Source organism: Temnothorax nylanderi, unplaced genomic scaffold, assembly GCF_030848795.1.
Source record: "Temnothorax nylanderi isolate EJ_2023f unplaced genomic scaffold, tnyl_v1.0 TNYL_tig0017_pilon, whole genome shotgun sequence".
NCBI lineage: Eukaryota > Metazoa > Arthropoda > Insecta > Hymenoptera > Formicidae > Temnothorax > Temnothorax nylanderi.
The window spans coordinates 512317-534889 of NW_027249079.1; the positions used below are offsets into that span (position 1 = coordinate 512317).

General features: G+C 43.1%; 1 protein-coding gene across 3 annotated transcripts; it reads left to right on the forward strand.

The window, feature by feature from the left end:
- The first annotated feature begins 46 nt into the window (after nt 1-46).
- On the forward strand, nt 47-22451 carry LOC139768598 (pancreatic triacylglycerol lipase-like). Of its 3 annotated transcripts, none has more exons than XM_071698937.1 (10): nt 47-789; nt 15825-15991; nt 16636-16790; nt 17998-18117; nt 18461-18607; nt 18824-19052; nt 19487-19918; nt 20593-20719; nt 21028-21243; nt 21330-22451. In XM_071698937.1, coding segments are annotated over exons 1-10 (1698 nt in total). In that variant the 5' UTR covers nt 47-787; the 3' UTR covers nt 21433-22451. The 3 variants fall into 3 exon arrangements, with proteins under 3 accessions (XP_071555038.1, XP_071555040.1, XP_071555039.1); XM_071698939.1 differs by having other exon boundaries at nt 19496-19918; XM_071698938.1 differs by lacking the exon at nt 47-789 and having other exon boundaries at nt 14976-15991.
- The last annotated feature ends 122 nt before the right edge of the window (nt 22452-22573 follow it).

Sequence of the window (22573 nt, forward strand, 5' to 3'; positions counted from 1 at the left end):
TCATAATGGTCCTCGGCGCATACTCGAATGCCTATCACAAACTTGAAATAAGCGTGCTATCAAAAAGTAAAAGACACGGAATTAACGAACTGAAAAAGCATAAACAGGAAATAATATATCATTTATCCCAAAGTCATTGCCGCGCGCGGCACTCGTAAGTTCCGCATTCACTTCACGTTTTCTATCGCCGCGTCTTTGACCGTAGATTGGCTCGTTTTACATCTTGGTCTTTAATAAGCGAGGTAATTTAGTATTGGTAATTTTCCCTCGTCTTTCCCTCTCTCAGTTTTGACGTGAGGAAATAACGGGGACCTCCCCCCCCCCCGAGGTTCGCGCTCAGCGAGATCCGACGGGACCCTTCACGTACCCCCGAATGAACCCCCGACACCTGGTAGTCTATACCCGGTGGTGGGCAGGCAGGTATTCCGGAGCAGGTTGTGAATCCGCCGTGCATTCGAGGAGCAGTCGAGCGCCGGCCTCTCACCGCGCAACGTTCCGTTCCTCTCCCGAGTGCGCCAACGAAAAACGAGCGGCGGCTCGCACATTTTCCCTCGCCGTTCGCCGCTCGTGCCTGCGAAGGAACGAGGTAACGAAGGCAGATTTCCGCATTAGGGTCGTCGGCAGAAACACCGTGTCGAATACGGCTGATTCTACAGGGCGGCTCGCGAGGGTAATGCGAAGCCTCGAGCACGCAGCTCACGAAGACCACGTGGATACACGCGACGATTTCTGCGATGGATCGATAGACGACAGGACGGACGCGTGACATGAGAGAACGGCTGCGAAAATGTGAGTTGATTCGCGCGAATTCGTCGTACTGATGTTTAAAACCAAACCGAATACGCGCGACCTGCTGGGATGGAAGAGAAACATTGGCTTGAACGTCGTGTGAAGTCAAGCGATGAACAGCGCACGAGCATATATACACGATTGAAAAATATTTTTACAACTATAAAACAATAAATCTTAATTTTAGTGCGACCGGTAAACGATATCCACATTTATTTCTTGCAATAAATTTTGCAAACAATCGAAGTAAGCAAAAAAAACAACAAATAATTAAGAATATTATAAACTTTCCAAAATTATATGTTTTTCATTTTTAAGATAACAAATTCGCAAAGATTCTTTTCTGCTGTAAAATATTTTGAACAGTTACATCGCTATCACGACCTTGACGAAATAATGGCTTAATTATATGAGTCACCCGGTATACATGCGAATCAGAAGTGTAATTCATTCAGATCAATTTAGATATACATAAAATATCGTTTTAATTCCTAATATCGTTATTTTATTACATTTGTCACAACTCACTTTCTTAGACGCTTAACCACTCATGTCGCGTTGGAAAACACCGTTTACGCGACGCATGAGTGCGTCGCTCTTAAGACGATTCCGATTCAGAACACGTGTTCGAAATCACGATGCATGTCCAATCGCGCCGCTTTTTAAGCAGTGCTGCAACACGATTTATTCGCCGGCGGCGTGTCGGTGATGTTCGGAAAACTATTCTTTTCAGATTAAGATTTGCGCATGGACTTGTGTCTGCAATATAGAATACTAGAACAAGCGCTTCATTCCTATAAACTTCATATAAAACTTCCTTTTTTCCTTCTAAATAAAATTTAACAATCCATTTCATCATTTCGGCATAGAAGAGCTCGATTCAATCGATATCTGTTTATCGTTCGCAACACCAGGATGCATCTCAAAAAATTTCGGAGTCACTGATTTACAGACTACAGAGCTGAACTCGCAAGAGACCGTCGTAGTTAATTCACGAGAAGAGCGATCGTTCCGAGAGCACTCTCGCGTTAGCTTGAAAGATTTCGGAAACGTGTGCGTGCGCGACGAGGGAAAGAACGGCAGCTATAGATAGAGTTGTAAGCGAGTAACGAGAACTTTCTCCGGACAAGCCTACGTCTAACGTAGGCGTGCACGCCTGCACGCGGGCCTACCACCGCAAATCACACCGAACCGATCTAGCCCCGTGCCCCGAAGCTATGGAGCTGCACGCTGCATCGTGTAAATTGGCTGCAGCGACGTCTCGATCGCGACACCACGATTCCTATAAGGAAAAGGAAGTTCGAGGTCGTGCGGAAATCCCGATCGCCGAACTTGCGCAGCGTACATTATCGATTAGCTCGAGTGTCTCTAATCACATGCCCCGCGAGAATGCATTTACTTCCGCTTTCTTCCTTTCTTTCGCGTTCAAGTCAGCTCGCGCGTCGTGCGCGCCGCACGAAATAATTGCAGCGTACGTGGGATATGATTAGCCGTCGTTAAACATTCGCCGCGTCGACAAGTTTGCATAGATCGATTCCGCCCTCCGTCTCCAGCAGCGAGAGATGAAAGTCCCGGATAGAAGTTAAAAATCTTTGAGAATCTTTGAACCACGGTCCAAGGCATCGAGACGCAGAGTAAACGAAACGAAAATAATGGTTGTGATCTAACGACGTTTGCAAATTTATTTAATGACGTACGTGGAGTCCTTACTGCGAGCGAAGCAATTCTAAATATTCTTCCTACAAATCTGCGTTTTCGTGCCCAGAAGAAAAGAAGTGTCAAATAAAAATTTATATACTCGTATACATATACGCAACAATCTATAATTTTCTTATAAGAATTTCAACTTTTTTTTCTTGGTTGAATTATATAAATGACTTTATTCAACCAAGTTTTCTTCGTATCTCATTTTAAGATTCTAGATTCTTGCGTATCTAGGGCTGGTGATTTGCTTCGAAAGGTTCGATATTCAAACTTCGAAGCTTCGGAGATTTGGAGAATCAAAATTATACAATTATTAATTTAAGATAATAGCAATAGTTTATAAAATTATATGACAAAATCCGAATAAAATTTCTAATGTTGCCATTATGACTCTTATGTCATAAATACATTATTCGAAGGTTCGAAATTAACTTCGAAGCTTCAGAACTGTCGAAGGGTAACAGCCCTAGAATAAACGGGTATATGTATAAATCTTGATTTGATTTCTGTGTGATGATCTTTCAGAAAAAAATGAAAGGAGGTTTCTCGAAATATACCGCGAATATAGCAGCACAATGAAATAAGTCGGCGGCGAATGTGTAAAACGCAGTCACGAGTATTACACGCTTCGGTGCCACGGACGAGTGCGCGAGTGCGCGAGATCGACCATTCGATCGTTTAGGAAAATTATTCTCTCGTTATCTGAGAAAACGATCGCGGCCTCTTCCCCCAGACAGATGTTTCCGGCCTTTTCAAATATAGAAACGTTTCATTAGAATCGACGTACGTACGACCTTGCCATTTCATCGCGGAATGACTACAATTTCGTCGATTATCCGGAGCTATTTCGCCATTAGCCGCGGAACTTAAATGGATAATTCCATCGTGTCATGCGAGGTACGAAACCGAGCGACATAAATTTAGAACGGGATACACGCTAGTCAACATCGTGATTTTCCTCGGCGAATTTCCCTTCTCGATTGCAACAGACGCAAAATGTGTTGAGAAAATTAAAACGTTCGCCACGCGAGATTTTACAGCTTATCGCAAGAAACGCAGCGGGCTGCAAGAACCAGTGCAAGTGCCGCGTTGCATAACGCGGTGCAAATCGCGTGCGATGTCGCAAGCGTCGATCTTTCGCTGATCTCTCCGCGCGCGCGCGCCGATCGGTATCTGTCATCGCGCGACTCGCAAAGGACACTCGCGGTCGCTTATGCAACAACGGTAAACCGGGAAAAAACGATTGCGTACGGACGATTGTACACATACGGGCGGCGCGCGTTTCCTCTGCGTCCTCGGCACTTCCGCAAGAATACGCCGTTTCCCCACTAAATCGCGCAAAAGCGCGGACTGCGTGTCGGCACGAGCTAAGCGGCTTGAAAACCGTGAAAACGACTTACGTCTCGACTTACGGCGTATTTCGACGGCTCGCTTATAACGGCGAGCCTGCGGAAACGCGGCGCGGCGGTGCCGTCATAAATTATCACTCACGCGCGTATACCGCGGACCCGATAGAAAACTGCAGCCGGAAATTTTTGCGCCAAACGTCGTAAAGTTGGATAAATCAATGCAAAATTGTAGAGTGTAGAACCCTCAGTGCCTGAGAACGAAATGCATTTCCTCATGTCATTTCCTCTATATTCTATGCCGACCCTAACACGCCTCCCTTCTTTATTCTGTCGTCACAACGGGCCCCTAATCGCGACACCTCGACAACCGATTATTTGCTCCTCACGACCGGCCGACGCGCGGTCTTCCCGCGTTATTTTTCGCCTTCCTCTCTTTCTCTCCCACGATCTCGCCGCTATCGATGAACAGAGAAGAAGAGCGGAACACGCGCGCACGCGACATTGAAGCGCTTAATCGTGATCGCCGGCGACGGGCGAGAGCGGGTAACCGCGCGAGATCGTCGCGGTGCGAGAGAGGCGGAGAAATGTTGAGCGGAGAGAGAAAAAAAAATCGCGATTCGCGCGAGCACATGGCGCGGAGTCATTACGTATAGAAACTCGACGCTGCAACTTTCGCGATCGCCGTCCGTCCGCATATCGCGCTGCACCTGCATTCCCGATTGCCAGGCGCATCTCTCGTGAGCGCGCATCCGCCGCTTCCGCGTCCGCTAGGCCCCTCGTTAGAGCGGAATTGTTAGAGCGAGAGGATTAGAGGTGATTGTCGATCGCGGCGATACGTGCTGAACGATCCCATTGGCGGGATCGTCGTTCCGCGATTCCGACGTGTTAATTACGAATTAATTGGGCGATAGAATAATTAGGCGAGATTAGTCGATCGTCTTAAACGCGATAGTTAGTGAGAATGCGGCTTTGTCGTGCCTCATCTATGCTAATTACCAGCGGTAATTGTCTTGAACGCTCAACGGATTCGCTATTATACGAGATACCGCAGAAACCGCACGCTTCCGACAAACTGCGAATTGAAACGTAAATTGGAAAATAAAGTTCTATTCCGAGACATATGTTATCCGAGTACCCCGCGCGCAAATGTCACGACATTGAATTTCCGCTACGGCTACGGCAGGTCGCAAGGTGAAACTATGATGGTATACGTTTGCAGTGCATTGATTTATCGAAGAAGTTGAAAGACGCCGGAGGAAATCGCGGCGTACGCCGATAGCTTCTCGAACTAGAGAGTAATTAGTCGGACGAGAACTCGTTCGCGACGAATACGCTTAATTGCGAGAGAAAATTCCACGTGAAAAGCGGAAGATTTATTAACGGACCTTGGGTTCACGGTCGTAAAAAATGCGTTTGGAGATATAATATTTATTGAGTATCTCTTCGCAATTAATTATTTTTTTGTTTTAGAGAAATATATCATTTTCCAATAAAAGAAAATTTCAAATATATATATATATATCGTTTAATTGGATATATATCGCGTAAACATTAATATTCCAAAACGTCAGTAAATAGACATCACAAAATAATTATCAATAAAATACTAAAAATATCAATATCAAAATATAAAAAAAAGACTAATTATTTTAGAATTTTAGATCATTGATTTTACATGGAGTCTTCACGAAATTCAAACTTCAAATCTTGGCTTTACGGGTACAGAAAATAAAATCTGATCCTAAACGTATGATGGAACCTTTCGGAATGGATTCCAACCGGAATTGCTTAGTTTCCTAGTTTCTTAAATCTCTATTATGTTGTTAGAGGGAAAACGGAACAAAGAATCCATTCCAAAAAGTTTCATAATAAGTATGTGCCCTGATGAAACCCAGTGTCGACATCGAAAGAATTCGGTCGAACGTATTACGTTGACCGGAGAGCCAGCTGCAATCGCGCTCGAAAATCAATTACGTTCGAGAGAAAAACACGCTAGAGCAAGCACCAGCTGCAAAAAAAGTTAATCTTTCCCGCGAACACCTTTGCGCCGGATGAAACCGTACGAGGTGAAGTAACGGCTTCTTCTGTAACTAACAAGGGAAGGGTCAATCCTCGGGGTCACCGATTTTGTCGAAATTTTACTAAAATGTAGTATTGATATAGAAGTGACAAATGCTGTACGGAGACGATGCGCTTCTCAACCGTTGCCGAGAAATCGCGATGTACTTATATTACGGTATACATCATATACAATATATTTATTATTATTATTATTACTTTTAGACAAAAAAATGTTTATGATTATAATTTTAAAACTGTGCATAAAATGTTCGTAAAATATTAGCGATTTTGAAAGTAAATAAAAATATATATATATATATTGGCGGGGATATTTACATAATATTAAAAAAATTGTATGTATATTTATTGGTTTATTTATTAGTTTTGTATAGGTATAAAAAAAAGGTTACAATAAAAAAAGGCTCCTATATTACTACAAGAAAAAAGAGAAATAGCATCTCGTGAAGATGTTATAAAAATTCACTCTTTAATATTGCATCAGTTAAATGCTCCGGTATTTTCACTTATGATTAAATACGCATGGTTTGCATCAAAACTGACGAGCGAACGGCCGAGCTTTTTGAATGTTAATGACGTGTGTTTTCCTGTCTCATTATTAAAAACAAAATGTGCTTGCGAAAAAATTGGATTTATAAAGTGTGCTTGGTGTAAGTCAGTTCTATGTTTCACTTTTTTTTTTATTTCAATCACTCTAAAGTTTGTAAAGTTACAGAGCAAGACGACGAATAATCGCAATCATTTTATTATAATATTCTCTTTTTGTACGCCTTTTTTTATTGTAACCTTTTTTTTATACCTATACAAAACTAATAAATAAACCAATAAATATACATACAATTTTTTTAATATTATGTAAATATCCCCGCCAATATATATATATATATATTTATTTACTTTCAAAATCGCTAATATTTTACGAACATTTTATGCACAGTTTTAAAATTATAATCATAAACATTTTTTTGTCTAAAAGTAATAATAATAATAATAAATATATTGTATATGATGTATACTGTAATATAAGTACATCGCGATTTCTCGGCAACGGTTGAGAAGCGCATCGTCTCCGTACAGCATTTGTCACTTCTATATCAATACTACATTTTAGTAAAATTTTGACAAAATCGGTGACCCCGAGTGTTGACCCTTCCCGTAAGTACAAAACACGACGATTATCTAACTAGAGCGGCATAAGTGCTGGTCTACAACCTTGCTTTAAGGGTATTTAACCCTTAAGCCGTAATAAATTGACCAATCACAGTCGAGTATTCTCCTCACATTCCACTGTGATTGGTCAACTCTTTCTTACGGCTTAAGGCTTAAAGCACTTATTGCAGACCAGGACATGGGAGCGAATTCCTGGCGTGAAACCTTCAAGATTTGCGTTAACATCGTCATGAAAACTCCCGAGTTCCATTGACTTTGTTTCCAATTGATTCCGAATTTCAATTTGCGTTTTAATTAGATGGATATATAGGGTGTATATAAGTCACGTTCCATCTCCAGAGAATGACTTAACGAAATCAAAATAAGTCGAAAATGAAGAATGATAAAATTACGTTTGAGACTTCTTTAAAGAGTTACAATAAAATAATCGAAAATTTTATTTAGATTATTATTTTTATTTGAATTAAAAGTTTGTAATTGTTTTTATAACAAGAAATTAAATATTTATTGAAAGTTTCTACTTTAGAAGTTATACTAAAGAAGTACTATTTTTAGATTAGAAGTAGATGTATACTTTAGAAATTATTTGATCGTAACTCTTTGAAGAAGGCTCAAACGTAATTTCGTTATCCTATATTTTCGACTTATTTTGACTTCGTCAATTCATTCTTCAGAGATGGGGCGTGACTTATGATACACCCTGTATATCGCAAAATTTTTTCTCGCGAATGTTGACCCCGTGCAATCTGCCGTTTAAAAATAAACCCGAAGAGACAAACACATCTTCCATGTAATACAGGTAAAATACCAGAAGAGTACGATACTTATTATTATACTAATATTATACAATATTATTTAAATACGAGATGCGAGGTGTCACTCACGATTACGTCTTATTTAACACCATTTAAAGACTTGATAATCGCGAGATCTCCGTGTAACACGCGTGGCATAACGTTACAAAGTGCAACGCGTGTCCCGGATACCGCGTTAAGCGCGGCGTGTTGCGTCGAGGAGAATTTCACCGAGAGGTTTTCTCGCAACCGAGAGCTGCGTCACCGTGCCACTGCACCGGTGTCCCGAGCGTTCCTCATTTTAACGCTTGTGCAACGGTGCGCATTAAACTTCACCGCCAAGCGAGGTGCCGTCCGCGTCGCGTCCATCTCCGCGAGGTCGTAATGTACGCCGCGAGAGACGCGCGTGAACGAGCCTCAGCCCTATGCGTATACGCGTGAGTGCACGGCGTGATTGCAAGGCGACCGGCCTCTACTTTGATTCCGCGAGTGCACACCAGCCGAGTGCTGTTGTGTTACGCCAGGTATGTAGGTCAGTGTAAAGGCCGATCGTTGGAAAGCTATCAATCGTGACGGTGAGTGTGCGACGCGACGCGTGAGCACGCGGGAAAAGAAAGACGGGAAGGAAATATCCGAAAAAATACATTGTACATTATATAACTACCACAAAAATTATCGGCTCGCGAATAACAATTGCACTGGTAAAAGGAATCTAATTACGACAAATAGATATCACCTCTTCCTTCTAGTAAGAATTAAATCATGACTAATTTATTATTTCACCATGAATCTTAAGAATCTAAAGAATCTTAAATAATTTAAAAACAAAACCAGAGAGCTTGAGTCGCCAGTGAATAATTAAGAATTAATACAGGATCTCTATTAATTAAATAATTTAATCTGTACAGTAACATGATTCCATAAATTAAACTACTCAGTAATTCTAAACTCTCCATTCTCAATCCTCAATTCTCAATTCTCAATTCTCAATTCTCAAATCTCAATTCTCAATTCTCAATTCTCAATACTCAATTCTCAATTCTCAATTCTCAATTCTCAATTCTCAATTCTCAATTCTCAATTCTCAATTCTCAATTCTCAATTCTCAATTCTCTAACAATCTGAATCTGGAAGGCAGCGATTCTCGTTCGAAGAACGGAGGAAATAACAAGACGCGTCTTCACTGTTAAATATTAAAAGGTGAAATTTAAATTAATTTAAATCAATACCTTGAGTTAAAGTAACGTTTTGTTATTTTTTAAATACCATGTGTGTCAAAATTTATTATTTTAACACAAAACAGTATTATTTTTACTTTATTGGTTTAGTTAAGTTAACGATATATTGAGTAGAAGCAGTGGCGATCTATAGGAATGATTAAAAATGACTCAAATTAAGTATAATTTAGCACTGTTCCATCTATTGTTTTCTATTAATTAAAAATCTTGATGAAAATTTTTATCTTCTTCAGCACTGTTAAATTCGTAGTGTTAAATTATATTCAATTTGAGTCATTTTTAATCATTCCTGTAGGTCACCACTGCTCCAATTTAGTATGCCGTTAATTCAACTAAAACAATGTCAATTGAACTAAACCAATGGAGCTAAAATAATACTGTTTTGTGTTGAAATAATAAATTTCGACACACATGATAGTTAAAAATAACAAAATGTTATTTAACTCAAGATATTGGTTTAAATTTCCTCCTTTAATATTTAACAGTGAGATATTACGAGCAAGCAATAATTAATAACTTTCCATTAAATAACTAGTAACTAGTTATACATGCATATATATCGTTATGTAAATTCTCTTGAATACATATTATCTTAGATTCAACGTTTAAACGAGATGTCTTCCTTTTTCTTTCTCTCCGTCATCTACGCTTATCTGCAATGCTAAACTACACTTCGCTGTATCGGCGCGCGAGGCGGAAAAATAATCGTAAATGTCAGGAAAGGATCCCCGTATTCCGGGTTGAACGACTCGTACGTCAGGATTTCGCATAATCTCGTTAATTGCGCCGCAAGAACGTTATCGTTAACAACGTCACTGCGACTGTTGAAGCACGCGTTATACGACGCGGGGAAGAAACTCGCGCAACCGTGAATACCGAATCACCCAAGTGTTGCGAGATTAGATTTCGCGACGCGCGGCACGAAGAAAGCGACCTGTCGCGGCAATTAAGCGCGTAGTCGCCGTAAGGCGACGAAGGAAGGAAGGAAGGAAGGAAGGAAGGAAGAAAGGAACAGCTGGACTTCGCCGAAATGACGGCGGACGCGCGACGCGTACTTCCGTACTCGCGAGCGCGTTTCACCGCGCGGTACGCCAGACCGCTTTCCGATTTAACGACGATAAATAACGCCGATTTAGCGTCGAATAATCGCGCACCGTGGAGATATATATTAGTGCGCGCGTAAAACTCAATTTCCGCTGAAGCGCGCGCGCGCGAAGAAGCGTCTTCCTTTCTTCCTTTCTTCACGAGTGCCCGAACGCGCGGAAGAAACAACGGCCGCGCAAAGTTTTGCGGTTTTCGATCGCGCAAGGACGCAATTACGTGGCTCTCACATAATTCAATTAACCGCGGAGATCTGTAACCGTGCGGCGCGAAATAATTGGATATCCGTTTCAAGACGTCTGTCTTTACTCTTTTGGAACGGCCGCGGAGAGGTGACAGTATTATTATCGCCCGCGGTTTCTTGCGCAAGTCGTAAAGCCTGTCGAAACGCGTAATGCTCGTGTGTGTCACGTTCCCACCGACTAACTAACTTCCTCGATTTCGTCGGATTTTCATCCGGCTTCTTTTTAATCACACGGAACCTTTATTGCACACCGCGCGATTGCGAGCCTCCCGGGGAGAAAAGGAAGATTCTCCGTACGTGATCGCTGAAAACGAGTACTTGGTTCGCCGAATTACGCGATATACCTCTTGATTACGTCGGGCACACAAACAGAAGTGGGGCGGTAGAAATTGTTTTTGAGTTATCGTCGTGACGACGCGACGCGCGAGTTAAACACGCGAAGCCGTGCCGAGCCGAGATGAGACGAGACAGTGAAATTTATGCCGGGGCCCCGCACGAATTTGCGGCCACGCGCGGCGTGTTGCGCAACGCGCGAGAGAAGAACGCATAAAAATACGAGCGACCACGAGGGAGCGAGAGAGAGAGAGGGTAGAACGAAAGGTGCGATTACGTAGCGCGTAAGCAAAAGGATCGGAAGAAGAATTTCTCCTGTCGCGTCTCGGAGATTGGATTAGGTCATGACGATAACGATGACGCCGTCCCACGCTTTCTTTATACGACTTAACTTAACTTGACTTTCGTCCCGGTTTCAAAACGGTGTCCTTCGTTGAAACGCGAATAAGTCATTGTAAGTCATTGATATTTCGCGCCTATCGAGAAGTTCGACTGGAATTCGTCAATTAGAATTTTTGGATAAGGAAACGTGATAGATTAAAATGCCTAATTGATGAATATTCAACAAGATCGAAATGTAAATTACACTTTAATAGCTGTAGATTGAACAGGAATGTGCCCGTCGCGCGGTCTTTCACCTCGTACAAAGATTTCAACATTTTTTATTATTCAAAACATTATTCAAAATATTATTCAGATTCTTTTAAATTTTCTCAACATTGTTCAGATCATTCAATCAGATACGAATTTGTTTAATGAAGGACATGCCCAATGTTATACACTCTTACAAAAATCGCAAGTGTGATGCGGTAACTCATTATTTCTAATCGGGATTATGTAAGCGCGATTCGACCTTTCAAGTTCAAGATCTCGCACGCCGCACACGCTTCTCGTGCGGCACGCGAATCTGTGGATTTACAAAAAAAGCGGTGAAAATGCCGTGTGTCGCGTGTCGCAAAAATGCGCTTGGCGAGTGCGCGGGGACACGCACTGAAGAATGCGGCGTTTTCGCGGAACGACAAAAAGAACGTGCGATACGCGCTTCCTGTACAATCAGTCACACCTCGTGCCCGCGTAAGAGAGGTTTTCTGCGGAAATGTACCGGCGAAAAAAAGAGACAAGAAAGAAGATAGAATCGTCCAGAGTTTCGCGAAAGATTCTCGTTTACGAAGAAATGCTGTCATTATTTAAGATCTGTAAGACGAGGCAGAAGACAACATTTCTTCGACGTACAATCCGTTGAAAATCCACGAGGAATTCAGTGTAAAATAATTGCGTCATCGCAGTCGCGAAAATATAGAAGCGAATCAATCCGGGGATATTTAAAAAGATGTGTGCATCGCGCCGGGGCAATTGCTTCGCGTTACAGATGAAGGCACACGGGAGGCGGGAGAGAGAGAAAGAGTGAAAGAGAGAGCGCGAGGGATATACAGGAAGTGGTACAGCATTGCCGCAGGGAAGGACGCCGAATCTGGGCCACAATTACACGGAGGCCAACGTTGCGCCTCTCCTTTCCTTGTGCGACTGGCGCCGCGATTACATATACACTCTCCCGCTTTCGAAATAATAATTATTTAATACCTGAAGCAAACGGTGAAATGCGGGACTCGACTGAGAGAAAGAAAGAAAGCGCGAGAGAGAGAGAGAGAGAGAGAGAGAGAGAGAGAGAAAAAAAAAAGAGAGAGAGATGGACCGGTTTTTCTGGCCCACCTCGTGACAACTGACAACTTCCGAAAGCCAAGAGCACGTACTGTGATGAGAGAAGCAATAAAAACGCACGAAAACAATATTTGTAATTTTTGAACGAACAAGAACGGGACTTCGATTGAAATCCATCACGACCGTTACCTTGATTCTATATGCTAAAATCTCCATCATGTGCAACGCGAGCAATTGATAAAGAAACAACAAGATGAGAGATTGACGTTATAACATGCGCTTCTCCTATTAGATACCGCGGCAATTATCGCATCAATGTCGCTCAAGCCGTTCGGATATGAAAGATCGAGAGTGATTGCGACGAACATTTGAGCATTCCGCCTCTAGGAAGTTGAGGGAAAGTGGTGATACAAAAGCAAATAGGCCGTGTGTGAGCGGTTGACCGAGCGGCCCGCGCGCACAGCTCGAAAACGGTATATACGCGCGTACGTGCATACGCCTCGGAATTGCCACAATTCCGTGCGGTAGAGGCGGATAATAAAACGCTCCGCGCCCCACGGCGCGGCGGAGCAACGTTCACGTTCTCGTGTTCGTTATGCGTGACTCATTGAAATTCGGCCTGTCGACACGATCAGCAGGAGAGAAGGACTCCGGCTCCGGGGCGCGCTCGAGTATGCAGCTGCTTGTTTGGGGAATGCAGAAAATACCGCGCGACATTCCACGCGGCGCTGCCCATATTCGTTCCGCAACAGGTTTCGAATTATCTTTGCCCCTTCTGTTACATTCCGTCCCTTCCAAAACGCGTCTCTCCACCTCCCTTTTTCCGATACACATCGCTGAAAATATAATTAACTCGGATAATTTACCTTGAACGGCAATAAAAGGCTCCGGTCTTAATTTCGATATACGGAGAGAGAGAGAGAGAGAGAGATGTTATCGGATATTAATTCTCTTTTGTTGGGTTGATTCGTAAATAAGCTCCGTTTTACTTAACAAACTGAATTTCAATATTTAAAAGATGTTATAATAGTACAAGTACCAATTGGTAAATGATACACTCTTAACTGCTTGTAATAGATAAAATGAATAGATACTGTGTATAATATTGGGTTTTTTTTTCAGAAGAAGTAATTCAATAATTATAGGTCTGTTTTCTGTTGCTGCACTGCTGAACTAATGCACACTGGTGCAATAAGTTAGAATGGGACAAGTATATTTGTTTCACTTATGTATAGCGGAAATTATTTACACAGACAAAATTACAGACTATTACAGAAAAAAAGAAGTGTCAAATCGAAACTTATATACTCCTATATATACGCAACAATCTATAATCTTGTAAGAATTTCAACTTTTTATTTTAACTTTTTTTTCTTTTGGTTGAACTTCGTTTAACATTACTATATAAGCGACGGTTGTTCCAACTTGTTGGTAAAATATGGCCTTTTTCTTCAAATTAGACAGAAATAGACATTTGACTTAACTATTAGTTAATTCGCCAACAGGTTGGAATATCCGACTCTTAACGACTTCATTCAAGCAAGTTTTCTCTTTAACGAAATATAATCTCATTTCCAGGTTATAGATTGTTTATACGTATATACGAGTATATAATTGTTGATTTGACACTTCTTTTTTTTCTGTGTATAAATCAACCTATACACACACTATATCTTTGTACAGAAATCGATCGCTTTGAGGCTCTCGCGGATCGCAAATTCACGTATAAACTTCGTTAAAAAAACCGTATCAGTTCTCTTTCTTTGCGATAAAGATATTTCATCTATTAGCCGACAGCGTTTCCGCAAGTGAATAATGTTAACACTCTCTCGTACCACATCGTTGATCCCGACAAACCGGCAAACGACTCAATGCGATCTGCCTGTTTACTAGACAGCGCACTTAACTGACAATCGGTTGACGCGGTGACGCCGAGTGTTGCGCGCGGCGTGCAATGCGCGCGTTTTCCGCTGCGAATGACCGGAGCGGCCTGGTGGTCGCCGCGCCGCGCCGGTCGGTGAAAGCGCGATCATCAATGGCAACTCGGCGTGATAACGCTCCTCGCGAGGAGCCGCTTCTAGCCTGCCGATGTCCCTGCACTCGTGAACCCTCTCCACGTAAGTGCAATGCACACATATGACGTAATCTAAGGTTCAATGAGGTACGATACTGTCGATACTCGCGCCTCGAGTGACATAATCGTCCTCGTTGCGTAAGATGACGAAGGCTGCAAGTAGAACAATCGTTCCTTCAACGTTCCAGCTCGAATCGACACTCTGATGGCAGAAAATTCTTCGAGAAACTCGCCGATTCGTGCATCGACAATTGCACGATGTTATTATTCAACAATATGCAATTAATGATCTTTCTTTATTACAAAACGGAAAAGTAACGACGTCGGGGCTCGTAACGATGCACGTAAATACTAGGTACGCCGGTTATATCATCGAAATGTCCAATACGTTAACCGAGGCTCGTCTTCCTCTTCCTCATTCTATTGTCGCGGCCGCCAACATGTCATTACAAATGGTCATCACACGCGCCGCGAATATCGTAGCGCAAATAATGGTACGGCATATACATCGCGTGATTATGACGACGTCAATCCGAGGAGACAAAGACCTGTCCAGATACACAAACGTTGCTAATGTCGACTTATCTCGCGTTACATCTCACTTCGATAAACTATGCATTGTCAGGAACATGACGCGTTGGATTTGCGTTATTTTGAAATCCTTGAGTTTTATGTATTTTCAAACATCCAGACGTCGCCGAATAGAGCCATTCTTAAGAAGCGAGACGAATCGAGAGAGAACATCCCGTTTCTTTCTCGCGAATAAAGAGGATCTTCGAGCAACCTGAACGCAAAAATGCGCACGGTTAGCCTTGTCGAATACCTCTTTCTTGTAAACAGTCTAAACACAACTCATTATGTCGCAAAAGATCGAAGGCTGCTCAACTCCCACCAATATCGCGCTCGACGCTTTTAGATTCGGTGATCGTCCTTTCAAACATTTAGTAGCGATTTAACCCCCCTGAGACGCGCGATATTTGTTCGATGCTGGCTCGACAGACCAGCCGTCGTGTTTGTTCAACAATTTTGTTCGCGACGCGTTCGTGGTCCGGTGCGCTCGCAACGTTTTCATAATAATCTTCGGTACATTAATTTTTATTTACTGTCAAAACAATCCTCTTTGATAATAGTCTTGTTTTGAGAAGATTGCACTGATTTTAATTGGCGACTGAGTATAAAAAAGTGAATAGGTGTACCCCAGCGACGCGATTGAGTCGCATCAGTACGCGACAGTGTCTTCGTCGTGCGAATCGTTATCGACCGTGCCGGATATTTTTTTTTTCTTTGCAGGATGAGGAGGAGCGGCATGAACGGACGAGGAGTCGGCGACAACGGCGAAGGAGCGTTGGTCCTGCTCCTCGTCGCATTGACTCCTGTTATCTGCTCCGCCGGAATCCTGGACCCTTGGCAGTGGGCGCGCAGCGATCGGATCGAAGTCAACATACCTTGGCTGCCTTGTAACTATCATTCACAGACAGATTAGAAAGAAGATCCAATCGTAGTAACGTTAAGGGGCGATTCTCCTTTACAATATTAGAAATATGCGCATATTAAATATACACTACCGTTCAAAAGTTTGAAAGCACATTTTTTTAAAGAAAAACAGAACAGTGGTCCTAATACTTCCGAAGAAAAATGTCATATAAGGAACTTTACTGTCTGTTTTAACTATTTCTGAATAGTTTATTTTTCAAGGAAGGATTTCATTTAAAGAATTTTACATTTAAACAAGTTTTCATGGTTCGAGTAAAATATAATAATAATGAAAATAACAATTATATATTTTACTCAAATCATGAAAACTTGTTCTTTCTTCATAACAGAACAATGGCGTAGCATGTTCACTCGGTAAAATTCTTAAAACAGACAGCAAAGTTTCTCATATTACATTTTTCTTTGGAAACATTAGCACAGTTCTGTTTTTCTTAAAAAAAGTAGTGCTTCCAAACTTTTAAACGGTAGTGTATGTATATATTGAGATTTATTGCCTTCCACGCGCGCATCTTTTGCCAACTGTGAAATTTTTCTCGTCGTAGGGTATATACGGTTCATAGAATAAAAATTAGTCGAAATTACTCAATGAAGGGACGATTTCTTTCAGTCGAGAACGAGACGCGCTGTTACGACGAGCTGGGCTGCCTGAACATCACCAGGAGCTGGTACCACCTCATTCATCGACCCCTCAACGTTTTCCCGTTGCCGCGGGAGGTCATCAATACCAGATTCATCCTCTACACGCATAAGAATCCCCTGGACGTAAGTTCGACGTTTCGACGGATAAATATCCTATTCGGACGACAGTCGCACGGCACGGGCGAGCGTCTCGAAAGCGCGTTTCGCATTTTGGCGCGTAACGCGAAAGTGAAACCTGGATGAGATAGATCGAAATTCATCGGCGACTAGAATTTCACGGCTAGTAAATCCGATACGGTGTAAACGTTTCCGCATATATATAACCGCGCGCACATCGAGATATTGTATTTAAAAGCCCGTCGGGATTCCGTCCCGCGACAAGAATAACCGGACGGAGTATCCTCACTCTCGCCTCCTATCGCGAGCGGGATCAGCCGTAAATATTCAATGCCCATAGATATCTTAATTAGGTTCATTAATTAAACAAAACTGCACGTGCCGGTGAACGGACGATGGTGCTAACACGGCGCACGCGTGCCATTCTTACGTGCGTGAAGATGATAAGATCTCTGATTTATGAATTAATGGATATCCAAGGAGGAAGAGAGCTGCGGGTTTGTGTGAAGTATCGTGCTGCGGTTTCAGCGGCATAACGCGCGGTGAAATCAACACATGCCTACCACATAACTGCGCACGCAAACGTATATCATTCGCCTCGCATAAAATCGCTGAATCGTGAAATTAAAATTAATACTTTTGTGCACTGCTTCATGATTCGCAAATACAATCCGTGACGTCGCGATATTTTTACTAATATTCTTTTCCTTCAGAAAAAAATACGCATCTGTCTCTGAATGTAATTTTTGCTACTAGCGCATCTGTCCTCCTCAGCAATAATAATTTTTAAAAAATGGATATGTGCAGTGTGTCGCAGCCTTTTTGCAATAAGGCTATAGCCTGTTTGCAAAACGGCGGTAAACGTTTGCGCACAGTTCGTCAATTTTTTTTTACTTGAAAGTACACATGTAGGCGGGGGAGGGGCTCCGCCGCAGGCATAAAAAAACTAATCTAACTCCAAGTCTATTAAAAAAAACTTGAAATTAAAAATCCACATGACTGAGAAACGATCTATCTTTTCGCCGTTTTGCAAACAGGCTAGCCTTATTGCAAAAAGGCTGATTTCGCAAAAAGCTGCGATATATGCATCACGTTTAGGAGCTAAAATCAACTGATGTTTTTAAATGAGCTCTTCGAATAATAAACTCTTTGTTGATCTACGGCACGTGAATGTACGCTTAATAATATTTACCCGTCTTTTTTTTTCTCCCAGGGTCAAATATTAAAAGTGGCCAAGGATAAGTCCATCGAAAACTCGAACTTCAATCCTAAACGAAAAACCAAATTCATTATTCATGGCTTTATAGACACTCCACTCAGCAACTGGGTCAAGGTGAGTTTATTATTTCTATATGGATACTCATCGTTTATCATCCCGGACTCTCCTATTGAAATCTTGTGTTATGTATTCGCAATCAAATTGTCATACTCATAATGCCAATTGCATGTACCAAAGACTAGCCTACATCGTGCACCTCCATCGTCCCGACCGTCGTCGTCTATTATGCGGGCTAGACGTATTGGTAAAGAAACGTATTTTTCTGCTACATTGCGTCAGTGTTTTCAAATAAATATACGCGACCTAGTGACACAGTTGCACTTGATGACAGACGCAGTTCTTAAGCAACACGCGAAAATTATTTTGCCATCATTTCATCCTCGAATTATACCCGTAGGAGATGAGGAGCGAGTTGTTGGTGCACGGTGATTACAACGTTATCGTGGTCGACTGGGCAGGCGGGAGTCTACCTCTGTATACCCAAGCGACGGCGAACACGAGGCTGGTTGGACTCGAATTGGCTCATCTCATCAAGCACTTGCAAGTGAGGAACGTTCCAAGCTAATAATTCAATTCAGATCCGCAGATAATATTATATCTTCAGCACAACCGAAATTAAATATTACGAGCGTAATATTTAAAAAGAAGAGTGACCACGCGGTATTCACATCAACGCCGTAACGTGAAAATAATTTTTACTTCTGTGATTGTAGCAAAATATTTTATTTACACATCTATCCTTCATTCTGGTTGAATGTAGACAAATTACGGCCTGGACCCGAACGACGTGCACTTGATCGGGCACAGCCTCGGTGCCCACACGGCTGGCTACGCGGGCGAGAAATTGGGCGGCAATATCGGACGCATCACCGGGCTGGACCCCGCGGAGCCGTACTTCCAAGGAATGCCGAGCCATCTTCGCCTGGATTACACGGACGCCCGGCTGGTGGACGTAATTCACACCGACGGGAAGAGCATATTTTTCTTAGGTAAACGACGCACAATGGACATTACCGCGCTTCGAATAGACTTTTTTATCGAGATCGTCCGTGCGTAAAACGAGGAACTAGCGAGGCTCGATCGATCAGGACGATTCAAAAGACGACAATCTATCGAGACTGAAACTGCGACATCGTAAAATACGTGCAATTTAGCGAATGAAAAGAATTATAAAGGGAATCAGGTTTATCAGTCTGTGAAATCTTGTCAGCTCAGAACTCAAGTTCATAGCTCAAGAACTCATTAAGAAAAAGGAGAAAACTCTCGACTATACGGAAGCAAAAATAGTTGTACCAGTTTTTGATACGCCGCGACAAGATCCTTATTTATATTCAGTCGTCGTTCCGATAAATCCTCTGATAAATGGAGCCATCGCGTTCCCCGTGGGTCACGTTCTCCAAACTAACGTAGTATACATGGCAAGGCCTTCCAGGGTACGGAATGAGCCAGCCTTGCGGGCACCTGGACTTCTACCCGAACAACGGCAAGGAACAGCCCGGCTGCACGGATCTGAGCGACACCACGCCGTCGTTGCCGCTCACCCTGATACGGGAGGGCCTCGAGGAGGCCTCGCGCGTCCTGGTCGCCTGCAACCACGTGCGCGCGCTCAAGCTCTTCATCGAGAGCATCAACTCCAAGTGCCAGTACGTGGCGCACGAGTGCTCGAGCTACGCGAGCTTTCTACGGGGCGAGTGCTTCTCCTGCAAGAGCAACAACAGCCTGAGCTGCGGCGTGATGGGCTATCACGCGGACACCAGTCCGGCGCTGGTGAAGCGCCAGGCCATGGGCCAGGACGTCTCGTCCTTGCTGGGCTCGAAGTTCTTCTTCATGACCGGCAAGGAGGATCCGTATTGCAGTGAGTGTCCGTTGAATATTCGAGGCAGCTGAACAGGTTTTTAAGCGACATTAATGGGAATAAATTCAGCTTCAAATGCATACTATTCTTCGCATATTTGATATCTTTAGTATAATGCGCGCTGATTATATGATCTGCGGTACGATACTACCAGTATGTAAAACTATGCTAATGCTGATGGACAGTCATTTCGGCGTCGTAGAATAAAAAATCGCTAACTATTAACTTTCCCAATAGTAATAACTGCTTAAGAACATCGTCGAGCCCATTAGCTTTCCATCATTACAATGTACTCTCATGCTTTTAGATAGGCGCATTATAAAGGTGTCGTGCAAAATATATAGCAGCCGCGATTAAAAGTCCTCTTTTATCGCTACGAACGTTAATTTCGATCGAGATTTATTCGACCCAACTGTATAGTCGTCCGTTAATTCCTCGCTATCGATGCGAGGAAGAATATCTACCGAGCAATGCGGCTTTTCTCTATCGCGAGAGAGACGCGACTTTCTCCGCGCGCGCGTACCGCGATAAAAGCAGCGAACGACGTCTCCCTCTCTTTCCCTATCGCTTCTCGCCATTCCTCCCGATCTCTCTCTCCCTCTCACACACACACACACTCTCTCTCTCTTTCTCTTTCAAAATACTCTCTAATACCGATCGTAATCACCTTTTAGGAAGACATTATAGAATCACCATCAACCTCGCCCGACCGTCGACCGCGGAGAGCTGGGTGCAGGGCTTCATGAAAGTCACTCTCCACGCCGACAAAGGCGTGATACGCAACATGGACCTCACGCCCAGGCAAGTAATCGTGAGCGTTATCGCCGCGATAGCCCACATTCGTCCCCACGTCGGTCCGAGAATCGGCTATTTAATTTCACGCTTCGCGTGGCCGGCTGCTGCGCGATCGTAAACAATAGGGCCCACGTGAACGCTCGGAGAGCGACGTTCCCCGTTCTCGCGCATGTTCCGAGAGCGAATTTCATCGATCGCGAGAGACCGGGCTCGCGTGTTCGTGAATTATTTTACGACCGGGCTCAATCGCGTGCTCGATAGCCCCCGTTCAATTTTCTTTCTTCTGCCGTTTCAACGGGCTGTTTCTCCCGCAGCGGTTACATGAAACTGGAGCACGGGTCGACCGCGCGGATGGTCGTGGCCCACCCGACCGGCTCCGTCGGCAACATCGGCAAGATCAGGCGGGTCGAGCTGTCCTGGGTCTACGACATGGACGTGCTGCAACCTAGGTCCCTGTGCTTCTTCTGGTGCAACGATCGCCTGTACGTTAACAGCGTCAGAGTGGACGCCATGGACCTTCCGGGCAGAGGGTGAGCAACTAGAGCGCGACCGGAGAAAAATGACCCCGTCTTTTTGTATATATATATATATATGTATAACTTTGTTCCGCTTTTAGAAAACGGGAGGTGGATTTCTCTAGCAAGCTCTGCTCGACCGGCAGGCAGGAGTACGCGGAGATCGCCAGCGGATCCACCGCCACGTTCGTCGACAATTGCTGACAATCCGTTCCGCGGCGGGAAATCGCATTTCGGGCGCGTCGTATAATAATAAAACATCGTTCTTCCATCCGGAGGCGGAGACTTCTCGAAAGTCGAACGACGACGATGATGATGATGATAATGATGATGAAACGAGAGAATCGCGGTCCCTCGTAATCCTCATAATTTCTTTCGCCGACGATATACGACGATGGCAGAGACGTTTTATGTGTTTGGCTTTCTTTCTCTACTTATCGCGACCAATCTACCGCTTTCTTCAAACGCGGCCCGAGCGGCACGAGCTACCAATTAACGCTTCTACGAGGCGGCGGACTCGCGAACAAAACCATCTGACGCAATTCGCCGTTTTCAACGACACGCCTATAATCGAGTTCCTAGAGATCTGTCCCGTCGGCGAAGATTAGATCCTAATAATCGTGCCTAATGACGCGATTCAGACGCGACGATTGCGAAAGCACTCGTACGGGAAGTACGATTCTTAGCGAACGGATGTCTAGATGCGAAATCAGACGAGCCATGAGCGTGCTTCTGACAGAAAAGTCTAACTTCTCGCTATGCTTTTTTTTCCATTTTTGGTAACGATTTCTTCAGTATTAGTATTGATCAATTATTATGTACATGTTGTATATAACAGTAGACAGTTAACACGTTAAAATTAATTTCTTATGGATGTGATTATCGCTAGAGTCTTCAGTGATCGCTATTGTAAGGCTACATTGATACACTTGTTCATTTTTTTTGTACGACGATATGATTATCGTATTGTTTTTTCGCAATACGAGTATGACGATAGGTTGTGATATTCTCTTATATAGCTTAAGAATAAAAAAAAATGCGCAAAATGCGGTGACTCAAAGATGACAAACTATACTGCTACTTGCTCATAGTCTTTATAACTAAAGTGTACAAAACATGTAATGAAAGGCAATTCTTGTTAGTGATAGGAATATTCCGAGCTATTTTTATATCTGTATAGATTGTTGCATTGTAAAATAAAGTTTATTAGTTATAAGTATGAATACTATTGCACAAAAATAAAATGGGGATATTTTTATAAAATATATGTGAGATTTATGTGTGTTCGTGGAAGTTTATAGTAAAGTATGTTATTTTTGTTTCTGGAGATCTCGGGGGAAAAATC